At 39.2% G+C, this 20,577-nt stretch overlaps 1 protein-coding gene across 8 annotated transcripts in view; it reads left to right on the plus strand.

Moving 5' to 3' along the window:
• Window positions 1-20,577, plus strand: part of N4BP2L2 (NEDD4 binding protein 2 like 2) — a 70,773-nt gene that overhangs the window by 25,011 nt on the left and 25,185 nt on the right. For 6 of the 8 annotated variants that reach the window (XR_009246423.1, XR_009246424.1, XM_058670883.1 and 3 more), the window contains one exon: window positions 2,621-2,770. Coding sequence is in view for 6 of the 8 variants with exons in the window: in XM_058670883.1 (XP_058526866.1) it covers window positions 2,621-2,770 (150 nt within the window). In the remaining 2 variants the exon portion in view is untranslated. Of the gene's footprint in view, window positions 1-2,620; window positions 2,993-20,577 lie in introns of those variants that run through there. The other 2 variants (XM_058670887.1, XM_058670886.1) reach the window with 2 other exon arrangements.

The following is a 20,577-nucleotide window of genomic DNA, read 5'->3' on the forward strand; positions in this document are numbered from 1 at the left end:
ATTGAGTCATTTTTATATCAGGGTGTAATCTTATTTTCAGCTTCAGGTTTCCTTATCTTTCTTCTTTGTTTTCTGTTTTATTTTGAATGTGAACGTAATATTTGAAAAATGCATTAGTTTTGTGTCTTTTCTGGGAAAAATGAATTGACACTAGAGCGATAGAATTAAATGTAAAATACTTTCCTGTTTGTTTTGCCATGTCCAAGTTAAGGTTATAGAAAACGTGTCAAAATGAATTGTCAAAAGTTTTTTTGAAAGAGTAACTTACAAGCCACTTTTCTTTTTTCCATACAAACTCACAAATAAACAAATACGTAAAATACAATACAGAGCTAAGCAATGTTCTTTCATAGCAGATACGTAAATATCGGTCACCTGTGGTGGGGAGCCTTAGCAGATCTTCATGTTTCTCTTCCCAGTCATGATTACCCTTTATTTCTTGGTAATCACAGTTGCTATCCACTTTTTAGAAGTTTAGCTATAGCATATTTTACCCTGATACTGCAACTTTTCCCTTTTTTCAAACAGTGCTTTCCTTACCATTACAAAGAGTCTCCAAAAGTTTATGTATATATGTATTATTATTTAAAATTGTAGATTAGGGCACAACTCAGTGGCCTACTGGCTAAATCCTTGCCTTGCAAGCTCCAGGATCCAGTATGGGCACCAGTTCGTGTCCTGGCTGCTCCACTTCCCGTCCAGCTCCCTGCTTGTGGCCTGGGAAGGCAATAGAGGATGGAAGATCCACAAGAAGCTGCTGGCTCTTGGCTTTGGATTGGCTCAGCTTTGGTCATTACAGCTATTGAGGAGTGAATCAGCAGATGGAAGATCTTTCTGTCTTTCTCTCTGTAAATATGCCTTTCCAATAAAAACAAATCTTAAAAAACAACAAGGGGCCTGGCACAATAGTGTAGCAGCTAAAGTCCTCGCCTTGAATGTGCCAGGATCCCATATGAGCGCCGGTTCTAATCCTGTTGGCACCCTGCTTCCTTCCCATCCAGCTCCCTGCCTGTGGCCTAAAAAAGCAGTCAAGGACGACCCAAAGCTTTGGGACCCAGCATTCGCGTGGGAGAACCGGAAGAGCTCCTGGCTCCTGGCTTTGGATTGGCTCAGCTCCAGCTGTTGTGGCCACTTGAGGAGTGAACCATCAGAGGGAAAATCTTCCTCTCTGTCTCTCCTCCTCTCTGTATATCCGCCTTTCCAATAAAATAAATAAATATTTAAAAAAAAAAGACGTCAGCTCAGTGCTACTATTGGAAGCACTTTAAGAAACAACTACAACAACAACAAAAAACCCTATGAATTTAAAATTTGCATCTAGCTGAAGTTTACATTTGATTTTATGTGAACCTTTTCAAATATACTCCTGTTTGGGTGAGATGTCCAAACTGTCTCTAACAGTGATTTGATATTGATAACATGATTTTTTCCTCCAGGATTTTATCTATCTCAGTGATGAGTGTGACGGAGGGATATTCATCCACTGATTCACTACCCTAGATGGCCGAAACAGCTGTGCTGAAGCCAGGTGCCCAGAACTCCATCTGCTCTCTCATTGGGAGCCTGGACCCAAAGTCCTTCAGCCATTATCCCCTGTCTTGTCAGTTTCAGGGAGCTGGGTTAGAAGTGGAACAAGGAGGACTTCATCCAGCACTTTGGTGTGGGGTGCTGGTGTCTGAAGCAGTGTCTTGATTCACTTGGCCTTCAGTACCAGCTCTCATGACAATGACTTTTTAAAATGGTACAGAGACTATCCTATAACAACTTCTAAAAAGTCATGAATACTTTTTTTTGTTTGGTAAGTTCTGGAACCATTTGATTCTTCTGATACTCTTTTTTTTTTTTTTAAATATTTATTTATTTTTATTGGAAAGGCAGATATACAGAGAGGAGGAGAGACAGGAAGATCTTTTGTCAGCTGATTCATTCCCCAAGTGCCTGCAACAACCAGAGCTGAGCTGATCTGAAGCCAGGAGCCCGGAGCTGCTTCTAGGTCTCCCAGGCAGGTACAGGATCCCAGTTTTTTTGAGTTGTCCTTGACTGCTTTTCTGAGGTCACAGGCAGGGAGCTGGATTTGAAGTGGAGCAGCCAGGACACAAACCAGTGCCCATATGGGATCCCAGGTGTGCAAGATGAGGATTTAGTCACTAGGCTACCATGCCAGGCTTGTCTTCTTATTAGTCTTTAAGCAGTATTATTGAAAGAGGTCTTTGGAACAATGGCCAATTCACAGTTTAAGGCTCTTGTGTTCTGTATCGTCATGCATGGGGTCAAATCCTAACACCGCTCTCTATTTTGGCGCCTTGCTAATGTGGACTCAGGCAGGCAGCAGGTGTAATTGGGTTTCCAGCAACCACATGAGAGACTTCTCTTGAGTTTGATTTTGCTAAGTCCTGGGGAATAAAATAATACATGGTAGGTCCTGTGTCTGTCTCTATCTCTTTCCCTTTCAAAAATAAATAAGTAAAATCTTTAAAAATATGTTTAAAAAGTTTTGAGACCAGCAGTAACATTTTTCTTGTAAAGTATCATTTGGAATCTGTTTTGTGACTCATAAAGTTTAATGTCTAGGTTTTTGCATTCTAACCAGATAATTAAAATCCTCTTCTCTTTTTGGCAGGAGGAATAAACATGGTGTGTCTCGGAAGAAGATTGCTCAGATGTTGGATCGTTATGAATTTCAAATGTCCATTTCTATTGTAATGAATTCAGTGGAACCGCCACAGAAAAGCACACAGAGACCTCCTCCTCCTCCACCAGGGACACCGAGGTGGGGAGGCTCTCTAGGCTCACATAATCACAGCTTTGTCCCAGATGGTCACTGAGCTGACTGGTTTCAGCTAAAATGTTGGTTTTTTGACCTTGAAAAACAGTATTGAGCCTGTCTTGAAGGTTAAATAGTTCTAAATAATAATTAAAAAGGCTACACTGCCTCACTGTTCCCAGTGAGTTGTTTAAATTCTAAACTGCAAATAAAAATTATAAAATTGTATTTTAAATGTTTTTATATCTTCTGTTGTAATACTTTTTGGTTATTATAAAAATACTTGAGTAGAATCAATAGGAACTAGTATGATTTTGTGCAATTTCAAACCAGTTTTAAATATTTTGCAAATAGGGCTGAACAGTTTTTTAGTAGTTAATACTAAAATTTAACTTTTCATAAAGCTTGTATTTTTTCTTCACTACCTTAAATATGCAAAAACTTAATGCCTTGTTACAGGGTACCTTAGTTGATCCCACTACTCATTTTGTGTCAGCTACCTGAGGAGTTTTCTCTATGTAATAATGTTTATTATATAATCTTTTTTTTTTTTAAGATTTATTTTTATTACAGAGTCAGATATACAGAGGAGGAGAGAAAGAGAGGAAGATCTTCCATCCGATGATTCACTCCCCAAGTGACCTCAATGGCCAGTGCTGCACGCCGATCTGATGCCAGGAACCAGGAACCTCTTCCGGGTCTCCCATGCAGGTGCAGGGTCCCAAAGCTTTGGGCCATCCTTGACTGCTTTCCCAGGCCACAAGCAGGGATGGGAAGTGGAGCTGCCGGGATTAGAACCGGCGCCCATATGGGATCCCGAGGCTTTCAAGGCGAGGACTTTAACTGCTAGGCCACGCCGCTGGGCCCCTATATAATCTTTACATAGTACTCATCTTACTAGTTCGCAAGCATTCTGCCTAACCATGATTGGGATACAGAGGCAAATCATCGTATAGCTAGAAAAAGCTTCTGAAGTAATTCTGATTTTCTGCTTCTCTCTACTCAACTTAATGCAGTAAATTTGGAATAGTGGTTTTGCATCAGTCATAATGTTTATTCTACAGAATATTATATTTCTGATCTAAGTTTGCCATAGAACCGAAACTATTTATTTCATTGGATAGTCTATTAGATTGTGGTTTCTTTATTTCAAAATTGAAAACAGTTGAAATTCATTTTGGAGGTCTTCTGTTGAAATTCATTCTCTGCCATCAACCATTTCTTCATAGACTATCTTAGATAACTACACATTTTTCTTTGTAAAATGAGGAAATAAGCACTACAACATCTCTACCTTTGTTTTCAGTTTTTTTTAAAGAAATATTCCTTTAATCTCTATTGTTTAGGGGAAATCCCAGCTAAGTATAATCCTATCAAAAATCATAATGTTTTATATGTTTCAGTTGATAATGTTATGTGGTCTTTCTCCTAAACTAGTCCATCCCGAATCCCAGAATCGTTTTTTCATTTTTTGTTTTAAAACCCTTTGTTGTTTTCCGCTTTGTTTTGTCCCATATCCTTATTTTTAAGATCTGAGATGGAAACTAAATACAGTACTGTCAATAAGTTCGTTATTACATTCCTTTAGTGAAATAATACAGTTTCTGTGTGCTGTTGCCTGCTTTTTACATGTGAATATATATTACCTTGCTTTACCTTAACACTCGTATGTTTGTACATGTTTGTTCATCTTAACTAAGTACGTTGTAGAAATATGCTAACTCATTTTTTGTGTGTAAATATATGCACATTTATATTTATACACACACATATACATGTCTTTCATCCATGTTTTCATTCTTTCAGAGTAAAATTTGTTGATATTAAGGCTTCTGTTATGTGGTATTTCATTATGTACAGTGTTACAGAGGATTTTATTTAGGAATAAGTGAGCCAACTGTTACACTATAAGCCTCCTTTTTCTTCTATCTAAAACAATTTCCTTTAGGAGTAATACACTTGTAAAACAGTTAACCAAACTTATTTTGAGGAAGTAGAAGATTGTGTTTGGAAGAACAGTGTGAGGAAACATGTTTACATTAGCTGTTAAGCATAAACAAATTTAAATACATAAATATATATATATATATATATATATATTTTATTAATTACATTGCATTATGTGACACAGTTTCATAGGCTCTGGGATTCCCCAACCCCTACCCATACCCTCCCCCCATGGTGGATTCCTCCACCTTGTTGCTGTATTACATTTCAAATTAAGTCAAGGTTCTTTCATTGCAAGCGTATACCAAGCATAGAATCCAGCATCTTACTGTCCAGGTAAATTTAGTGGTTTCTTGGGGAGACCATCTCTGGTCTGAAGGCAGAGCTGGCAGAATATCATCCCAATGAATTTAAAGCCACAACATAACATCAACGACAATTTACAACATTATGGAATTAATTGACATGGTATTGAGTAACCAATATGTTAAAAAAAAAATGCAAGTTCTTAACCACATCCTGTGACTACTTCATTGACATTTCAATTTTAGTTTATATGCTACCGGCTTCTATACACCTTAAAATGGCTATAGGATACTATACAGCTGTCTCGTGTCTATTTTCATTTTTATATTTAGCAATTTATAGTGTTGAAGCATAATTTTGCTGAACTTGGCAGATTTTAGGATAGTCTAAACTGGCTTATAACTCTAACAAGGCATATGTCAAAAATTGAGGTACAGAACAGTTTTAGGAGGAGTGTGCAGAGAAATCTTCAATCCGTTAGTGAGGAGTAACTAATCTTTGTGTCCTACCTAGTAAGGTATATGCGTGAGTCCACACTGACTGTTTCCTGTCTGGTTCTAAGCTTTCCTTGTTCTCTGTCTTTCCTAATTTGTGTGTGTGTGTGTGTTTTGGGGTGGGGGGGTGGCTCCGGAGCGACCCTGATAGTTATTGCAAGAGAGGGTGGGGATCCAAAGTTGGAACTAAGTAAGGACCAGAGAAAGCTCCTCTCCCTAGTCTTGAAGGAAGTTTGCTGTTCTGTTTCTGCGGACTGCTCAGGGTTCCTGGCTGTTGTTCTCAGCTGCTCCACTTTCTCATCTAGCTTCAGGCTCGTGTGCCCGAGAAAGCAGTGAATGATGGCCAAGTGCTTGGGCCCCTGCCACCTGTTGAGGAGACCCAGATAAAGCTTTTGGCTTCTGGCTTTGGCTTGGTCTACCCGAGGCAGTTGTGGCCATTTGGGGAGTGAGCCAGTGGATAGAAGATTCTCTCATCCCTCTCTCTCTCCTCCCCCATATCCCTTTCTGTAGGTCTGCCTTTAAAAATAAATATTACTAGAAATAAAAAGACAAGTGCTAAACAAACAAAAATACAATGAGATCATCCATTTGCTGGTTTACTCTACATGTGGAAGACAGGGGCCACTTAGGCCATCTTCCTTTGCTTTCTCAGGCACATTAGCAGAGAATTGGATCAGAATTGAGGCAGCTAAAACTTGAACCAGAACCCATATGGGATTCTGGCATTTCAGGTGTTGGCTTACCATGCCACATTTCCAGCCCCTGGTTATAGTCTTAGTGGAATTCCCCACTGCTATTTCTCACTTTGTCTTGGGCTCCCTGTATAAGAATAAAATTAATATTACCATTTTTGTGATGTAGAATGTAGTTGCTGATTTGGGTAAGATTAAGTTGTTAGTTTGTGTATGTGTTTGAAATTTAGGCTTTTTGTACATGGAATCATCCTATTGCTAAGATGCTTCTGTGGTCATGAAGTTGGATTTTTGGTACTGCTTTTCTAATATCTTTTTTTAACTTTCACTTTACTAAAGGAAATGTTGACTTTTTATTGTTTTGTTTTAGAGTAAGATCACTTGCAAAAAATTTGCTTGCATTGTTTGGTTGGCATAATAGGATTTATTTAAATATTTGAAGTTCTCTGACCTTTTGTCTAATGTAGATTATAGAATTGTTCAGGTTTTTATATTGGTAAGTTTTGAAAGATTTCATAATTTCAAAAGGTAAAAAACATTTGTTCTGATTATACTCATTTTCTAACTTGCAAAATTTTCTGATTTTATGGGAATGGTTTTCTAAATATAAAGGAAATTGGTAGTATTCTTTTTGGAAATGTTCAAAAAATATAGTTGTTAATGTACTGTGCCTTGACCATATAGATTCTCCAGTCTTCATTGAAATCAAATGCAGTCACAAGGAGTAAAGTGGTATTGGTTTTGTTTTCATGCCTGTAACTTTAATAAAGTAATACTTTAGCTTGAAATCATAACAAATGTTAGCTTGGCTTTGGTACATTAAATATTTGAAGTAAATAATCAAGTGGCCATAGAGTGGACAGATTGAATTAATGGCTTTTAGGATTACTTTTTTTTGGAATACAGTTTTATCAGTACAAATTTGAAGGGTAAATCATCTGCTGCACCTGTGAATTTACTCAGAAGAAATCTTGGTAAGGACTTGGTGAGTCTCCTATTCAGTGGTGTTTTCTTTCTCTTAACAGTAGTAAGTCTATAAAAATAGATCCTGAAAAGGAAGAATTGATTATTGCTGGTATCTTTTTATTAGTAGTAACTTCTTACTTTGTAAAGCTGTGTTTGGATTGATTCAGGTTAGTTGATGTAGTTGCCAAATGTTTTCAGTCTACAAAATTTTTGCTGTTGCCTGGTTTGTAAATTTCAAAGTATGGTTATTTTTTTAATTATGATTATCTGCATCTAAAGCCATGAACCTGTAAAACAGTGGTTGTAATTTTATACTGATATCTTAGACTATAATAGGTGGCTTAATTTTAGAAATAGAACATGCATGTGTAACAAACAGTGATTTTGAATATGCTTTCTATGGAAATCTCCAGCACATTGTCACGGTCAGTGCACAGGAAAAAGGATGGAGTCGTATACCTTACTGAAAAGAAAACTTCAGGAAGCTTCAGGTTTTAAGGACTTGTTCAAAGTTTTAGTCTTTTAAAGTGGTATCTTTGTATTTCTTAAGAGATTTTTCAGTTTAGATGTTTTCATTGTCATTTCAGGGGGAATAGTTCTGATAAATGCGTATGAGAAGAACACCTCTCAATACAGAAATGTTTTTAGAAAGATTTCTTTTTTTGTATCCGAGAGGCAGATTTACAGGGAAGAGAAACAGACGTCTTGCATCTGCTGGTTCACTCTTCCAAATGGCAGCAAAAGCCAGAGCTGAGCCTTCTAAGTCAGGAGCCAGGAACTTCTTGCAGGCTTCCCACACTGGTACAGGGTCCCAAGGCCCTGGACCATCCCTCTGCTACTTTCCCAGGCCATTAGCAGGGATCTGGATGGGAAGCAGAGAAGCTGGGATTTAACCATATGAGATGCTGATGCTGAAGGTGGAGGTTCAGCTTGCTAAGTCACCATTGCACTTCCCATCCCCCAAATATAGAATTTGTTAGTTTCAACAAGTGATCTTAAATTTCAGCGTGAATGAAGTATATTCTTTTAGGCAGCATATATTTAATGCTGTTTGACATCTAAGAACTAGCCAAAGACACCAGACATGTTACTTGCTTTGGTGAATACCTTAAGACTTCATGTGGGAGCATTTGTCCAGTTGTTAGCATTTCATTTGTATTTTTCATTGGACTCTGTGTGTGTGTGTGTGTGTGTGTGTGTGAGTCAATGGGCTGACTTGGAAATTTTGAGAGGAGCTATCAAACTAGTTACCTCTAACCAAGGATACAGAATATCTGTTTATTTCTGCTTAAAAGAGTATTTAAATGTTATTATTTGATTTATATTTGTATTCATCAGGTTATTGTTTTTCCAATATTAATTTGAAAGTTAGAGTTACAGAGAGAGAGAGGGGTTTTCTATCCACTGGTTCACTCCCAAGTGACCACAGCGGCTAGGACTGGACCAGACCAAAGCCAGGAGCCAGCAGCTTTGCCAGATAATAGGGGCCCAGGTTCTTGGGCCATCTTCTGTTGCTTTTTTTTTTAGGCCATTAACAAATTACTGGATAAGAAGTGGAGCATCAGGGACCCCAACTGGCATCACGGTGGGTGCAGGTGGTGACTTAACTGCCATGTTATGGTGCTGCGCCCCTGTTTGGCAATTTTACCTGTGTTTTTAGATGGGACATGTAAAATTAAAAGTTTTATTCTTGAGAAGCAGTTTAATTCTTTAAAAATTAGTATATTAATTATGTAACTTTTTACCATGGTTTCTTTTTATTTTTTTTTCCTATTTTTGCTAATAGCATTAGAAGTCATGGTGCTTTTGTTTCATGATGTTTTCCTGTGTATGTGTTTTCTTTTTTTATTCTACCCCTTTGCTGCTCAACTATTTTCCTGTATTTTAACCTCGTAGCGTTTTAGGTGAAGATATTGAAATGGTAAGTAACCAACAAAACTGGGATAATCTGTCCTTCCTTCCTAATTTTCCATGACTTCATTCTTCTTTATAAACTTTAACTGGTTTAACTTACAGGCTAAGTTAGTCTCCTGACCTTGTGCAAAATAAATTTTAATGTGAAGATTTTTGAAAGTAATTTGTAAAATTCACTTGCTGTGTTACTCGCTGAATAGGAATCCTATAAAAATTGCATGGTAGTTGGAAGTATGAAGTGGGTATTTTTTTAAACCATCTGAAGCTAATTTAATTATTGTGATGATGGTCTAGCTGATAACTAGTTGTTGGGAATTTCACTGTCCTAGTACGATTTTTGCCATTAAAGAGCTGATTTGGAGGAAGCTAATCCAATTTTGAGTTCTACTTTTACAAGTGAATCTTTATATTCTGCAATAAGCCAAAGGAGTTTTATAGCAGCAAGCCTTAATTAGTAATACTCACTTAAGTAACTTATTTGCTTACCTAATACTTTTCAGTGCTAGGATGTAATGTAAATGAGGTTATTTCAGTTATGAATTGTTTTAAATAACAATTCTATAAGGATTTTAGAAAGAAAAAAAAAGTTTAGCTCTAATAGCTTACCTAACATGATTTCTGTAGTAAGACAGAGCTGGCCAGGTCTGGGTCAGACCCACTAGGTCCCGTATGTAAGCCATATAGTTATCTTTTTAAATTTAAGTTTCTTTTAAGTCAGGAAAGAAATGGCAGTTAGGCATTGATTGCATCTTTGTGATTCCTTTAATTTACATATAGTTAGAAAGTGTATGGATTTTTCAGTGGTTAGTGGCCATTATTTAGAATTCTGTTTGTGGGTATCAAGATTGAAAGAAGAGTGTTTACGGTTTAATGTTTAGTTTCTACAAATTATACATTGATATAATCAATAATCATGTTTAAACATCTTTTAAATTGCCTACACATGCTGCTCATTTATTTTCTAACCTTCCGTTGAAATGTATAGTATTCAATAAATGAATTGTTAAATTGTGTAAGTTGGGCTCTTATTTACTAATAAAATTTTCAGGTAGCGGTTCCAAAAATTGGTCAATACTGTTTGTGTTTTTAATTTTTTTGTTTTTGCATGAGTATGACTTAACTGTGTTATTAGATGTTAGAGAAATTACATTAATTTTAGGAATTTCTGTAGAATTAGAGGGCTTTTTCTTTTGTATAATAGAAGTACATGTTTTCTTTTATGATGTTTTACATTAAGCTAAAGGACAGTGGAAAGGACATGTTTGGTTTATAAATATTATATTAAATAATTCTGTGAAGAAGACCTGTAATGACTAAATTAAGAATTATTGTTGGGTATTTGCCATATTTTCTTTTGGTTTTCCTAGAAAATTATAAAATTCAGTCTTATTTGGCTTTGTTTAGTTCCTTTGGTCTAGTTTGAGGCTTTTTCTGTACTGGTCAAATATAGAATTTTAGTTAGAGTGGAAAGAGCATCATGAGAGAGGAAATGATGTATATATCATGACTACATTAAGAGAGCTTTCATTTTAGGAAACTGGAAATCGGTACAAAATGATGTTGGCATTATAGGACTAAAGTACAGGGTACCCACTGGATGATAGAGGAGTTAAAACTTTTTTTAAAATTTATTTAGTTTTATTGCAAAGTCAGATATACAGAGAGGAGGAGAGACAGAGAGGAAATTCTTCCGTCTGATGATTCACTCCCCAAGTGAGCCGCAATGGCTGGTGCTGTGCTGATCTGAAACCAGGAGCCAGGAACTTCTCCCACGTCTACATGTGGGTGTAGGGTCCCAAGGCTTTGGGCCATCCTTGACTGCTTTCCCAGGCTACAAGCAGAGAGCTTGTGGAGCTGCTGGGATTAGAACCGGCACCCATATGGGTTCCCAGTTCAAGACGAGGATTTTAGCTGCTAGGTCACCATGGCGGGCTCAAAACATTTTTTTAAAGAGTGTAAATAAATTGCTGTATTTGCAGGAAATGTGATGGAGTCTTCCACAAGACAGTCAAGTAAATAGTGCAGAATGATTTTTTTAATTCTGGGTAATGATAAGAAAGCAGTTGTTGCAACTAGAAGGATAGTTACCGAAAGTAATACATGGTCCCTTTGTAATTTTATTTAATTTTAAAGACTTATTTTTTTTTTATTGGAAAGATAGATTTACAGAGAGAAGGAGAGACAGAAAGATCCTCCATCCACTTGTTCACTCCCCAAATGGCCGCAGTAACCAGAGATGAGCTGATCCAAAGCCAGGAGCCAGGAGCTGCTTCTGAATCTCCCATACAGAGGCAGAGTCCCAAAGCTTTGAGCCATCCTATGCTGCTTTCTCAGGCCAGAAGCAGGGAGATGAATGGGATGTGGAGCAGCCAGGGCACAAAGCAGCTCCCACTTGGGATCCTGGCACTTGCAGGAGAAGGATTAGTTAGTTGAACCATCACCCCCCCTCTACTCCCAAACCTCCCCTCCCTACTGCTGCAATTTTAAAAACTGCTAGAAGTCTTGGTATTAGGAATGTTTCCTTCTTTTGAAGATTTACGTACCAGTGAAAGTAGAATTTTCAGTGGTCAGTGCTGTGTCTTTGGAGCTTTGTTCTTTAATGTTTGACTGTTAAACCCTGTCTTCTGTCTAAACACAACCTTTTGAAATCAAGGACGAGCTGATGAGGATAAAACTATTTTTTTTTTTTAAGATTTATTTATTTTATTACAAAGTCAGATACACAGAGAGGAGGAGAGACAGAGAGGAAGATCTTCCGTCCAATGGTTCACTCCCCATGTGAGCTGCAACGGCTGGTGCGCGCCGATCCGAAGCTGGGAACCTGGAACCTCTTCCGGGTCTCCCACACGTGTGTAGGGTCCCAAAGCTTTGGGCCGTCCTTGACTGCTTTCCCAGGGCACAAGCAGGGAGCTGGATGGGAAGTGGAGCTGCCGGGATTAGAACCGGCGCCCATATGGGATCCCGGGGCTTTCAAGGCGAGGACTTTAGCCACTAGGCCATGCCGCTGGGCCCAACTACTTTTTTTTCTTTTTAAGGACTTATTTATTTATACTGAGAAGGCAGATTTATATAGAGAAAGAGAAACAGAAAATTCTTCCATCTGCAGTTTGCTTACCAAAATGGCTGAAACGGCCTGAACTGAGCCGGTCTGAAGCCAGAAGCTTCTTTCAGGTCCTCCACGTGGAGTCAAGGTCCCAAGGCTGTGGTCCATTCTCTGCTTTCCCAAGCCGTAAGCAGGGAGCCTGATGGGAAGTGAAGCAGTCAGAACACAAACTGTCACTCCTTTGGGATCCTGGTGCTTGCGAGATGCGGATCAGCCAAGGATGCCGTTGCGTCAGACCCAAACAACTACTTTTTAGGCCAGTTTATAATGTAGAGCATGATGCAAACTCGTCATGAAACTGATGAAACTCATCATGTCTGATGACTTGTCACGGAAAGGGTGTCCAGGCTACCTCTGAGGAAGGTTCGCTCGTTTAAGCGTGTGAAATGCTGTCATGAGAGCCTTTTGTTGTTAATTCAGCTTTACAAGTAGTCTAGAAATGTGGTTTTATGACCACAAAATTAAATCTTCACCATACAGGTAAGTAAATACAGTGATGTTGAGGCTTTCAATGATCTATTCCTTTCAGGGGTATTGCAGAATTAGTTTCTAGTTTTTTTTCCTAATACTTTACAGAAGAATTCTGTTTCTGATAAATACTCTTAAATATTTATCCTGATCTTAATAGTGAACCACAAAAAAGTTCATAATCATTTTCCGCAGCACTTCTTTCAAAGAGCTATGATATAAAGTATAACTTTAAAAAATTGCTTGAATCGCTTTTCAGTTTGAGTATTTGTGAAAAAAAATTTTAAAGCTTTATTTACTTGAAAGGCAGAGTGACATGGAAGAACAAAGGTTTTCTATCTGCTAGTTCTCTCCCCAAATGACTGCAACAATTGAAAGTGGACCTGGCAGAAGCCAGGAGTCAAGACCTTCCCTGGAATGACAGGGGCACACGTACTTGGGTCGTCATCTGTTCTCCAGGGCACATTGGCAGGGACATGGATCAGCTGGGACTGGAATCTATTCATTAAGGTGATAGTACTGCAGCTGTGTCTTAACCCACCGTGTAGTACAACACACCCTTTATTTCTGCTCATTGATGCATACTGTAGCATAATTTTTGAGAAATGTTGAACTGTTATTTAGCTTCACACTAAGCATTCCTAGTTTAACTTGCCTCTAGTTGTCTTGTTGTTTTGGGGTACTTTGCATGATATTAATGGAAAGAACACATGACTCTAAATGGCAACCAGGTTCCACCACATTTGTATATATCTTCTCCTTAAAAAGAGATGGATTCTCTTTAAAATGTATGCCTGCCACCTGTACCCTGTATTTCATTACTTTCCTCTTAAGGAATGTTTGCTTGACGTCAGTTAATCTTTCTGCAATTTCAACCTAAGTTGATAACCAGAGCCCTTTTCATTGATATTGAAACATTTGTTTTATCTTTGAAAGTCCTGCTTTCCACACAACTGTTTTACAGCCAGGTTTCTCTGAAGAACTGTCCTCCCGTTCCTTTTTCCCCATCACATATCACAGATTAGGTCTCTAGAATGTTCTGTATTGATGAGCTTTGCTCATTGGTTATCCCCTTCTACTCAACAAACATTTGATGTAATCTTTTTTTTTTTTAAGATTTATTTATTTTTATTGCGAAGTCAGAAATACAGAGAAGAGGAGAGACAGAGAGGAAGATCTTCCATCTGATGATTCACTCCCCAAGTGACCACAACGGCCAGTACTGCACCAATCCAAAACCAGGATCCAGGAGCTCTTCTGGGTCTCCCACGCGGATGCAGGGTCCCAAAGCTTTGGGCCGTCCCTGACTGCTTTCCCAGGGCACAAGCAGGGAGCTGGATGGGAAGCAGGGCCACTGGGATTAGAACCGGCGCCCATATGGGATCCCAGCACCTGCAAGGTGAGAATTTCAGCCCTGGGTCCCCTCTAGGCAATTTTTTTACTTTCAGTTTCCTCTAGTATGATCTGATTTCTCACTCGACGTGATAGTCTCCCCTCTGTTGTTTTGCTTCTGTTAACATTTTCTTTAGGATATGTCTTTTGAATTCCAGTATAGTTGGCTGCCTACTTGATATTTTTACCTGTAAGCCTTATTACCTACTCCTGTTGAATCTATTTTCGCTAAATAGATTGTAAGTCTTCCTTGGACTCCTTTCTGTTTTAATAAGCAAGACATTTGGGAATTGTCTTCCATGTTTTGTTTTACTTTGATTTTCTAAAATGTAATTTTTAAAAATATTTATTGGAGAGATAGAAGGAAAAATGCTCCATGTACCTATTCATTCCCCATATACTCAAAATGTGGGAGCTAGGATTCCAGTCCAGGTCTTCTATATGAATGGCAAGGAAACAGCTCTTTGAGCCATTGCTCTGTCCTTTCCCAGGCAGCTGGACTCAGGTACTGAAGCCAGGAAATGAACCAATTGTCCTGTTAGGAGCTGCAGACATCCTAACTGGTTTTAACTGCAAACAGCCACCATGTCCTTTTCATTCCGACTCTATCGAAGGGTTTCTGTGGATTTTGCCTTCCAAGTAATTTGATGTTCATCGTCATTCGATGGCGATTTCAGAAAGTGAAATAGCAGTTACCTGTGTGAAGAAAGAATGTCAGCAGCATTTTTGAAGCCCCTGCATCTTCTGCCATGGTGAAATTTTGAAATCTTCCCGGAAGCAGGCGTTCAGCCTGGCTGTTAGGATGCCCTCATCCCACACCTGCGGACTTGAGTTACTTCCCTGCTCTGGTTCATCTCCAGCTTCTTGGTAGTGCAGACCTGAGAGAGCAGTGGCGGCTTATGTAAAGTTCCAGGAAGACCTGAATTGCTTCTATGAGTCTGAGCTTTTCCATCAGCCCCCATGGGTGTGGCATTTAGTGAGTGAACCAGCAGCTAGGAGCTCTCTCTGTCTTTGTTTCTCTGCCTCTCAAATAAACTGTAATAATAATAATAATGAATACGTTTCAAGTTGCTTCCCATTGCTCCTAGAATTAAGACCGAATACCGTAAGATAATTAAGACCCTGGATTATGTGCTGAGTCTTCTATAAGACCTAATGTTTTATTGCACATCTTTGTGTTCTAGTTTTATTGGCCACATCTGAGTTCCTTGACTATATTATATACTTTTCCGTGTCCTAAAAAGTTCTCTATGCACATACCTTTTTTTCTTATAGTTTTATTTTTCTTGGAAAGTCAGATTTAAAGAGAAGGAGAGATGGAGAGAAAGATTTTCCATGCGCTTGTTCACTCCCCAAGTGGCCACAACAGCTGGAGCTGAGCTGATCTGAAGCCAGGAGCCTGGAGCTTCTTCCGCATCTCCAACGTGGGTACAGGGTCCCGAGGCTTTGGGCCATCCTCCGCTGCTTTCCCAGGCCACAAGCAGGGAGCTGGAAGGGAACTGGAATAACCAGGATAGAACTGGTGTCCATGTGGGTTCCCAGGTGTGCAAGGCGAGGACTTTAGCCACTAGGCCACTATGCTGGGCCCACATACCCCTTTCATGTCCATCCTTCAGTTTTGAGCTCCTTAAGGAAGTCTTTTTGATCATGACGGTCTTGATGGGGTCCAAAGTGCATTTCAAATGGCCTCATTTACTTTTACCTGCTCAAGTATGATTATTTTCCCTTCTACTGTTTTTAAGTTCTATGAGTTAGGGATCAGATAGCAGGGGGCTAAGAAAAATTAGTATTCTGTTTTCATAGAATAATATTAAAATGAGTAATTCTAGCTTCTTGCCGTTGGATTGTCTTGTTTCCTCCCACCGCCCATTTCTGTATTGAGACCCTAACCCCTACCTAGTACCTAGAATGTGTCTGCATTTGCAGTTAGAACCTTTAGAGACAATTAAGATAAATAAGACCTTGTAGATGGGCCGTAATCTAATCTGAGTGATTTCCTGATAAGAAATTAGGTCACAGGAACAGAAGGAAAATGATGTGAATCCCCTAGAAGAAAGTGGTCATCTAAAAGTCATGGAGAGGGTTTAAAAAATATTAACTACTGACATTTTTTATCTTGAACCTTTAGACACAGGAGAAAATAAATTTCTGTTGTTTAAGCTACGCAGTCAGTAGTGCTTAGTTATGGCAGCCTGACAATACAAATTTTGGTGCTGGATAATGGGCAGCATGCTGCTGTGGCAGGTAACTTGATGATGTGGAGGTGGCTTTGAAACTAGTTAGAGGCTAGAATGGTGCTTGTTAAACTTCCTAGATTTCTGTGAGGAAATTGATGGTAAAAAAATGAGTATTGCAAGTGATTCTGGTGGTGAGTGCTTAAAAATGTATTGTTGCAAAAGGCATCATAGATGCCTGTGTCGTGAATGTGGGTAGAAGTAACACGGATCATGAACAAATGCTGGAAGCTTCTGATGAGATCTCAAGTGGAAATGAGGCTTGTGTTCTTGAAAACTGGAGGAAAAATGATCTTTGTTAAAATGTACAAAGGACTTAGCCCCATTAAAAGACAAATGTGGGTCTTTACCTTGCTTTCTAAGGTAAGTGTTGAAAACTCTGGCCTGGCTTCTCCTTGTTGCTTATAGTGAAGTGTGGAGAAGTTGAAGAAAGGATTGTTAAGCCAAAGGAACCAGAGCTTGGAGATCTAGAAAAAATTTTATGCGCTGTAAAAAATGGTGTTCTAGAAAGAACATCGGTACTCTTGGTAACCACTGGTTAAAAAGATGGGTATGTGATATGTGCGTCCAGTCATTTGTCTCAGCAGACACTAGAGGAAGAAACCAGGAATGGAAAAGAGGTGATTCCAGTGGAACTGCTTCCAAGGAACAAAGATGACACAAAGAGTGACTTCTGTTTCTGAAATTCTACCTCATCAGTCTGTAGAGCCATTTAACAGCATTCCGAAGGCAGTTCAGAAGTCAGTAGGGCTGCTTTTGTTACCAGAAGGGCCAAATCTGAAAGTATTGGGGCTACTCTGACTCCAACGTGAACCAGAAGATGGATCATGGAGCCTCAAAAAATACATAAATAAATGTAAAGGTCTACTTAGAATCCATCACCCCTTTTTCGTGAGTGCTTTTTTTTTTTTTTTTTGAATAGGAATGTCTAGCCTTTACTTTCCCACTGTTAAATTTTGGGTCCAGATACATCTAATTTCTGAAATTGGAGAATAATAAGTTTTCAATATTTCTTTTTCATTGTATTTGAAAGGCCAAGGAGGACAGAGAGGTTGATCCTCACTTTTCTAGTTCATTCCCCAAATGCTTAAAACAGCTATGACTGGACGCGGCCAAAGCCAGAAGCCCAGAACTCCCATGTGGGTGACAGGAACTCAAGTACTTGAGGCATCACTTTGCTGCTTCCCAGGGTATTTGTTCAAAAAAAAAAACCGGATCTGAACTGGAGTAGCCAGGCACTCTCACATGGGATGACAACAGCCCACGTAATAGATTCATCCCTGCCTTCTGACAATTTTGCCTGATCATACCTTGAGTCCACTCGTAATTTAGTGGTACTTCAGTAAGATTTTAGATTTAGAATTGGTGCTAGAGCAGATTAGGACTTTTTGTCTTTTTATTGTGGCTATTGAGATGGAATAGATGTATTTTATATATGGAAATTAGGTGAGTTTGGGAGTATCAGAGAATAGTTGTGCTTCTATGCACCATCTGCCCCAGTTGATATTCTTCCAATTCATATAGTTAAGTCCTAACTCCTAAGGCTGTATGGTGGCTCTAATTGAAGCTGGAGCCTTTAGAGAGGCAATTAAGATGTGATGGTATGAGTGAGCCTTAATTCAGTGTGACTGGTGACCTTTCAAGAAAAGATCAGGTCACAGACACTGAGGGAAGATCTTGTGAAGGTCCTGGAGGACAGTGGCCATCTACAGTCCAAGGAGAGGAGCCTCAGAAAAGCCCATCCCTACTGACAATTTGCTGTTGGAGTTCTCAGCTCCAGGAGTGTGAGAATATAAATTTCGGTTGTATTAAGCCACATTATATGTGGTGCTTTATCATGGGAGTCCTGGCAGATAAATTCATACTCAAACATGAGCCAGGTGAGGGGCGCTTTGAAATATTTCCTCTTCCAGTTTCTTCATGTGTTAAAGGAAGGCATTTGAATCATTGGTTCATTTTTATTGGAAGTGGTCTTTTTCTTTTTTCTTTTTTTTTTTTTTTTTTTGAACGTGCTAAGCAGAGATAGGTTTTCTATGTGTTGCTTCATTCTGTAAATGGCCACAACTGCCAGACCTAGACCAGGCAAAGCTGGGAGCCAGAAATACTATCAGGGTGTCTCATGGAAATAGCAGGGGCCCAAGCACTTTGACCATCTACTGCTGCTTTCCTAGGCACGTTACCAGGGATTGGATTGGAAGTGGAGCAGGCAAGACTCTAGTTATGCTAGAAGGGATGCCAGTGTTGGAGGCGGCACCATACTGATCTGGCATATTTTTTTTCAAAGATTTATTTTTATTGCAAAGTCAGATATACACTGAGAGGAGGAGAGACAGAGAGGAAGATCTGACCGCAATAGCTGGTGCTGCACTGATCTGAAGCCAAGAGCCTGGACATTCTGCCGGGTCCCAAGGCTTTGGGCCATTCTCAACTGCTTTCCCATACCACAAGCAGGGAGCTGGATGGGAAGTAGAGCTGCTGGGATTAGAACTGGCGCCCATATGGAATCCTGGCACGTTAAAGGTGAGGTTAGCTGCTAGGCCACTGCACGGTGGGCTGGCATCTTTTCTTAAGATGAAGATTGGAAAACATTATTCCTAAAAAGAATGATTTTACCTTGGCATTGTGACTTAAGGCCTATAATTTAGCTATTTTGAGTTGATATAATTGATTACCTGGAACTGGTAATAGAATTAACATATATCTTTACTATTGCCTAAAAAATTAGCTTTTAAATTTTAATGTTTTCCTGGTTATTTAAAGATATGCTATATTATTTACCCTTTTTACATATAATAAGTATACTTTCTAATAAAAGATTTTATTGGACCTGACATGATAGCCTAGTGGCTAAATTCTGGGCAGGCTCAAAGCCAGGAGCCAGAAGCCTCTTCTGCGTCTCCCACGTGGGTGCAGGGGCCCAGGGACCTTGATCCTCCTGTGCTGCCCTCCTAGGCATGGTAGAAGGGAGCTGGATCCAAAGCGGAGTAGCTGTGACTGGAATTGGTGCCCATGTGGAATGCCAGAACCACAGGCAGGTGCTTGACTTGCACAGTGCTGGCTCCATGTGTATTTGGCTTCTAGGGCAACCAATACATTTGTGTAATGGAAAAGCTTAGTGCAGTGGGGAAGAAGCAGGTGGAAACCATAGTTGCTGGACATGAAAAAACGTTTGGCTGAAGAAATATTGTTGAGAACTATGAACCTAGTCAGAAGAGGTTGTAAAATGTGGCTGTGTGAATGTGTGGTGATGGAGTTATTTTTCCACTGTTCGGATAGCAAATTAGCAACCTTTTCAGGGAAGTTTTCCTGTAGGAAGTGAGGCATAAATAAAGTCTAAAAAAGTAGGATTCAGGACCTGTCACCTCGATGGCTCAGTAACTAAATCCTCACCTTGTTGCCACCAGGATCCCATATGGATGCTGGTTCACGTCCTGGCTGCTCCACTTGCCTCACAGCTTCCTGCTTTTACGGTCTTGGAAAGCAGTAGAGGAGAGCCCAAAGCCTTGGGATCCTGCACCACCAGCATGGGAGACCTGGAGAAGGCTCCTGAATCCTGACTTTGGATTGGCTCAGCTTTGCTCATTGTGGTTATTTGGGGAGTGAGCTGGTGCCTGGAAGATCTTTGTCTCTGCTTCTCTGTAAATCTGATCTGCTTTTCTAATAAGAATAGATACATCTTTTTTTTTTCTTCTTTTAAGTAGGATTTAGTGATGAAGGATGGGAAAAATATGTCAGAGGGTTGCAAAGGGTTTGCAGTGAATCATCTCTCAGGACCACTACTTTTGGCCTGGTTGAACAGCTCATGTGACAAAATTGAGCTGGGTAGTGCTGCTGCTATTCAGTATAAGGGATTTTAAGAAAGTTTATAGAAAAACAGTACGTTGATTTCAATGTTTTATACCACAATAAAGTTGTACTAACTAGTTATAATATGTCTGAACAGATTCAAGTTTGAGACGCTAGGAAGGATAGCGTCCTCCTGTTTCAAACAGCTCCTATCAGCAGCTTGAATTCCATTTAAACTGATGAAAGAATAAATATCAAATTTATGGTGAAGCTTGCTAGTAAGAATGGTAAAATTGTGGATGCTTTATAAGAAGTTTATAGGGACAGTGTCCCAAGGCAGTTAGCATTTGTCAAATGGATAACTAATTTTAAGAAGAGATGAGACTTTAAAATGAATTTTTCAGGAACAGACCATATGCATCAGTTTGAAGATAATCTCTTGCTTGGTCCTTAACTGAAAAGAACTAATGATTAACAACAGAAGCAATAGCCAACACCGAAGACATTTTAG

The sequence above is a fragment of the Ochotona princeps genome, chromosome 12, assembly GCF_030435755.1.
Source record: "Ochotona princeps isolate mOchPri1 chromosome 12, mOchPri1.hap1, whole genome shotgun sequence".
NCBI classification, from domain to species: Eukaryota; Metazoa; Chordata; class Mammalia; order Lagomorpha; family Ochotonidae; genus Ochotona; species Ochotona princeps.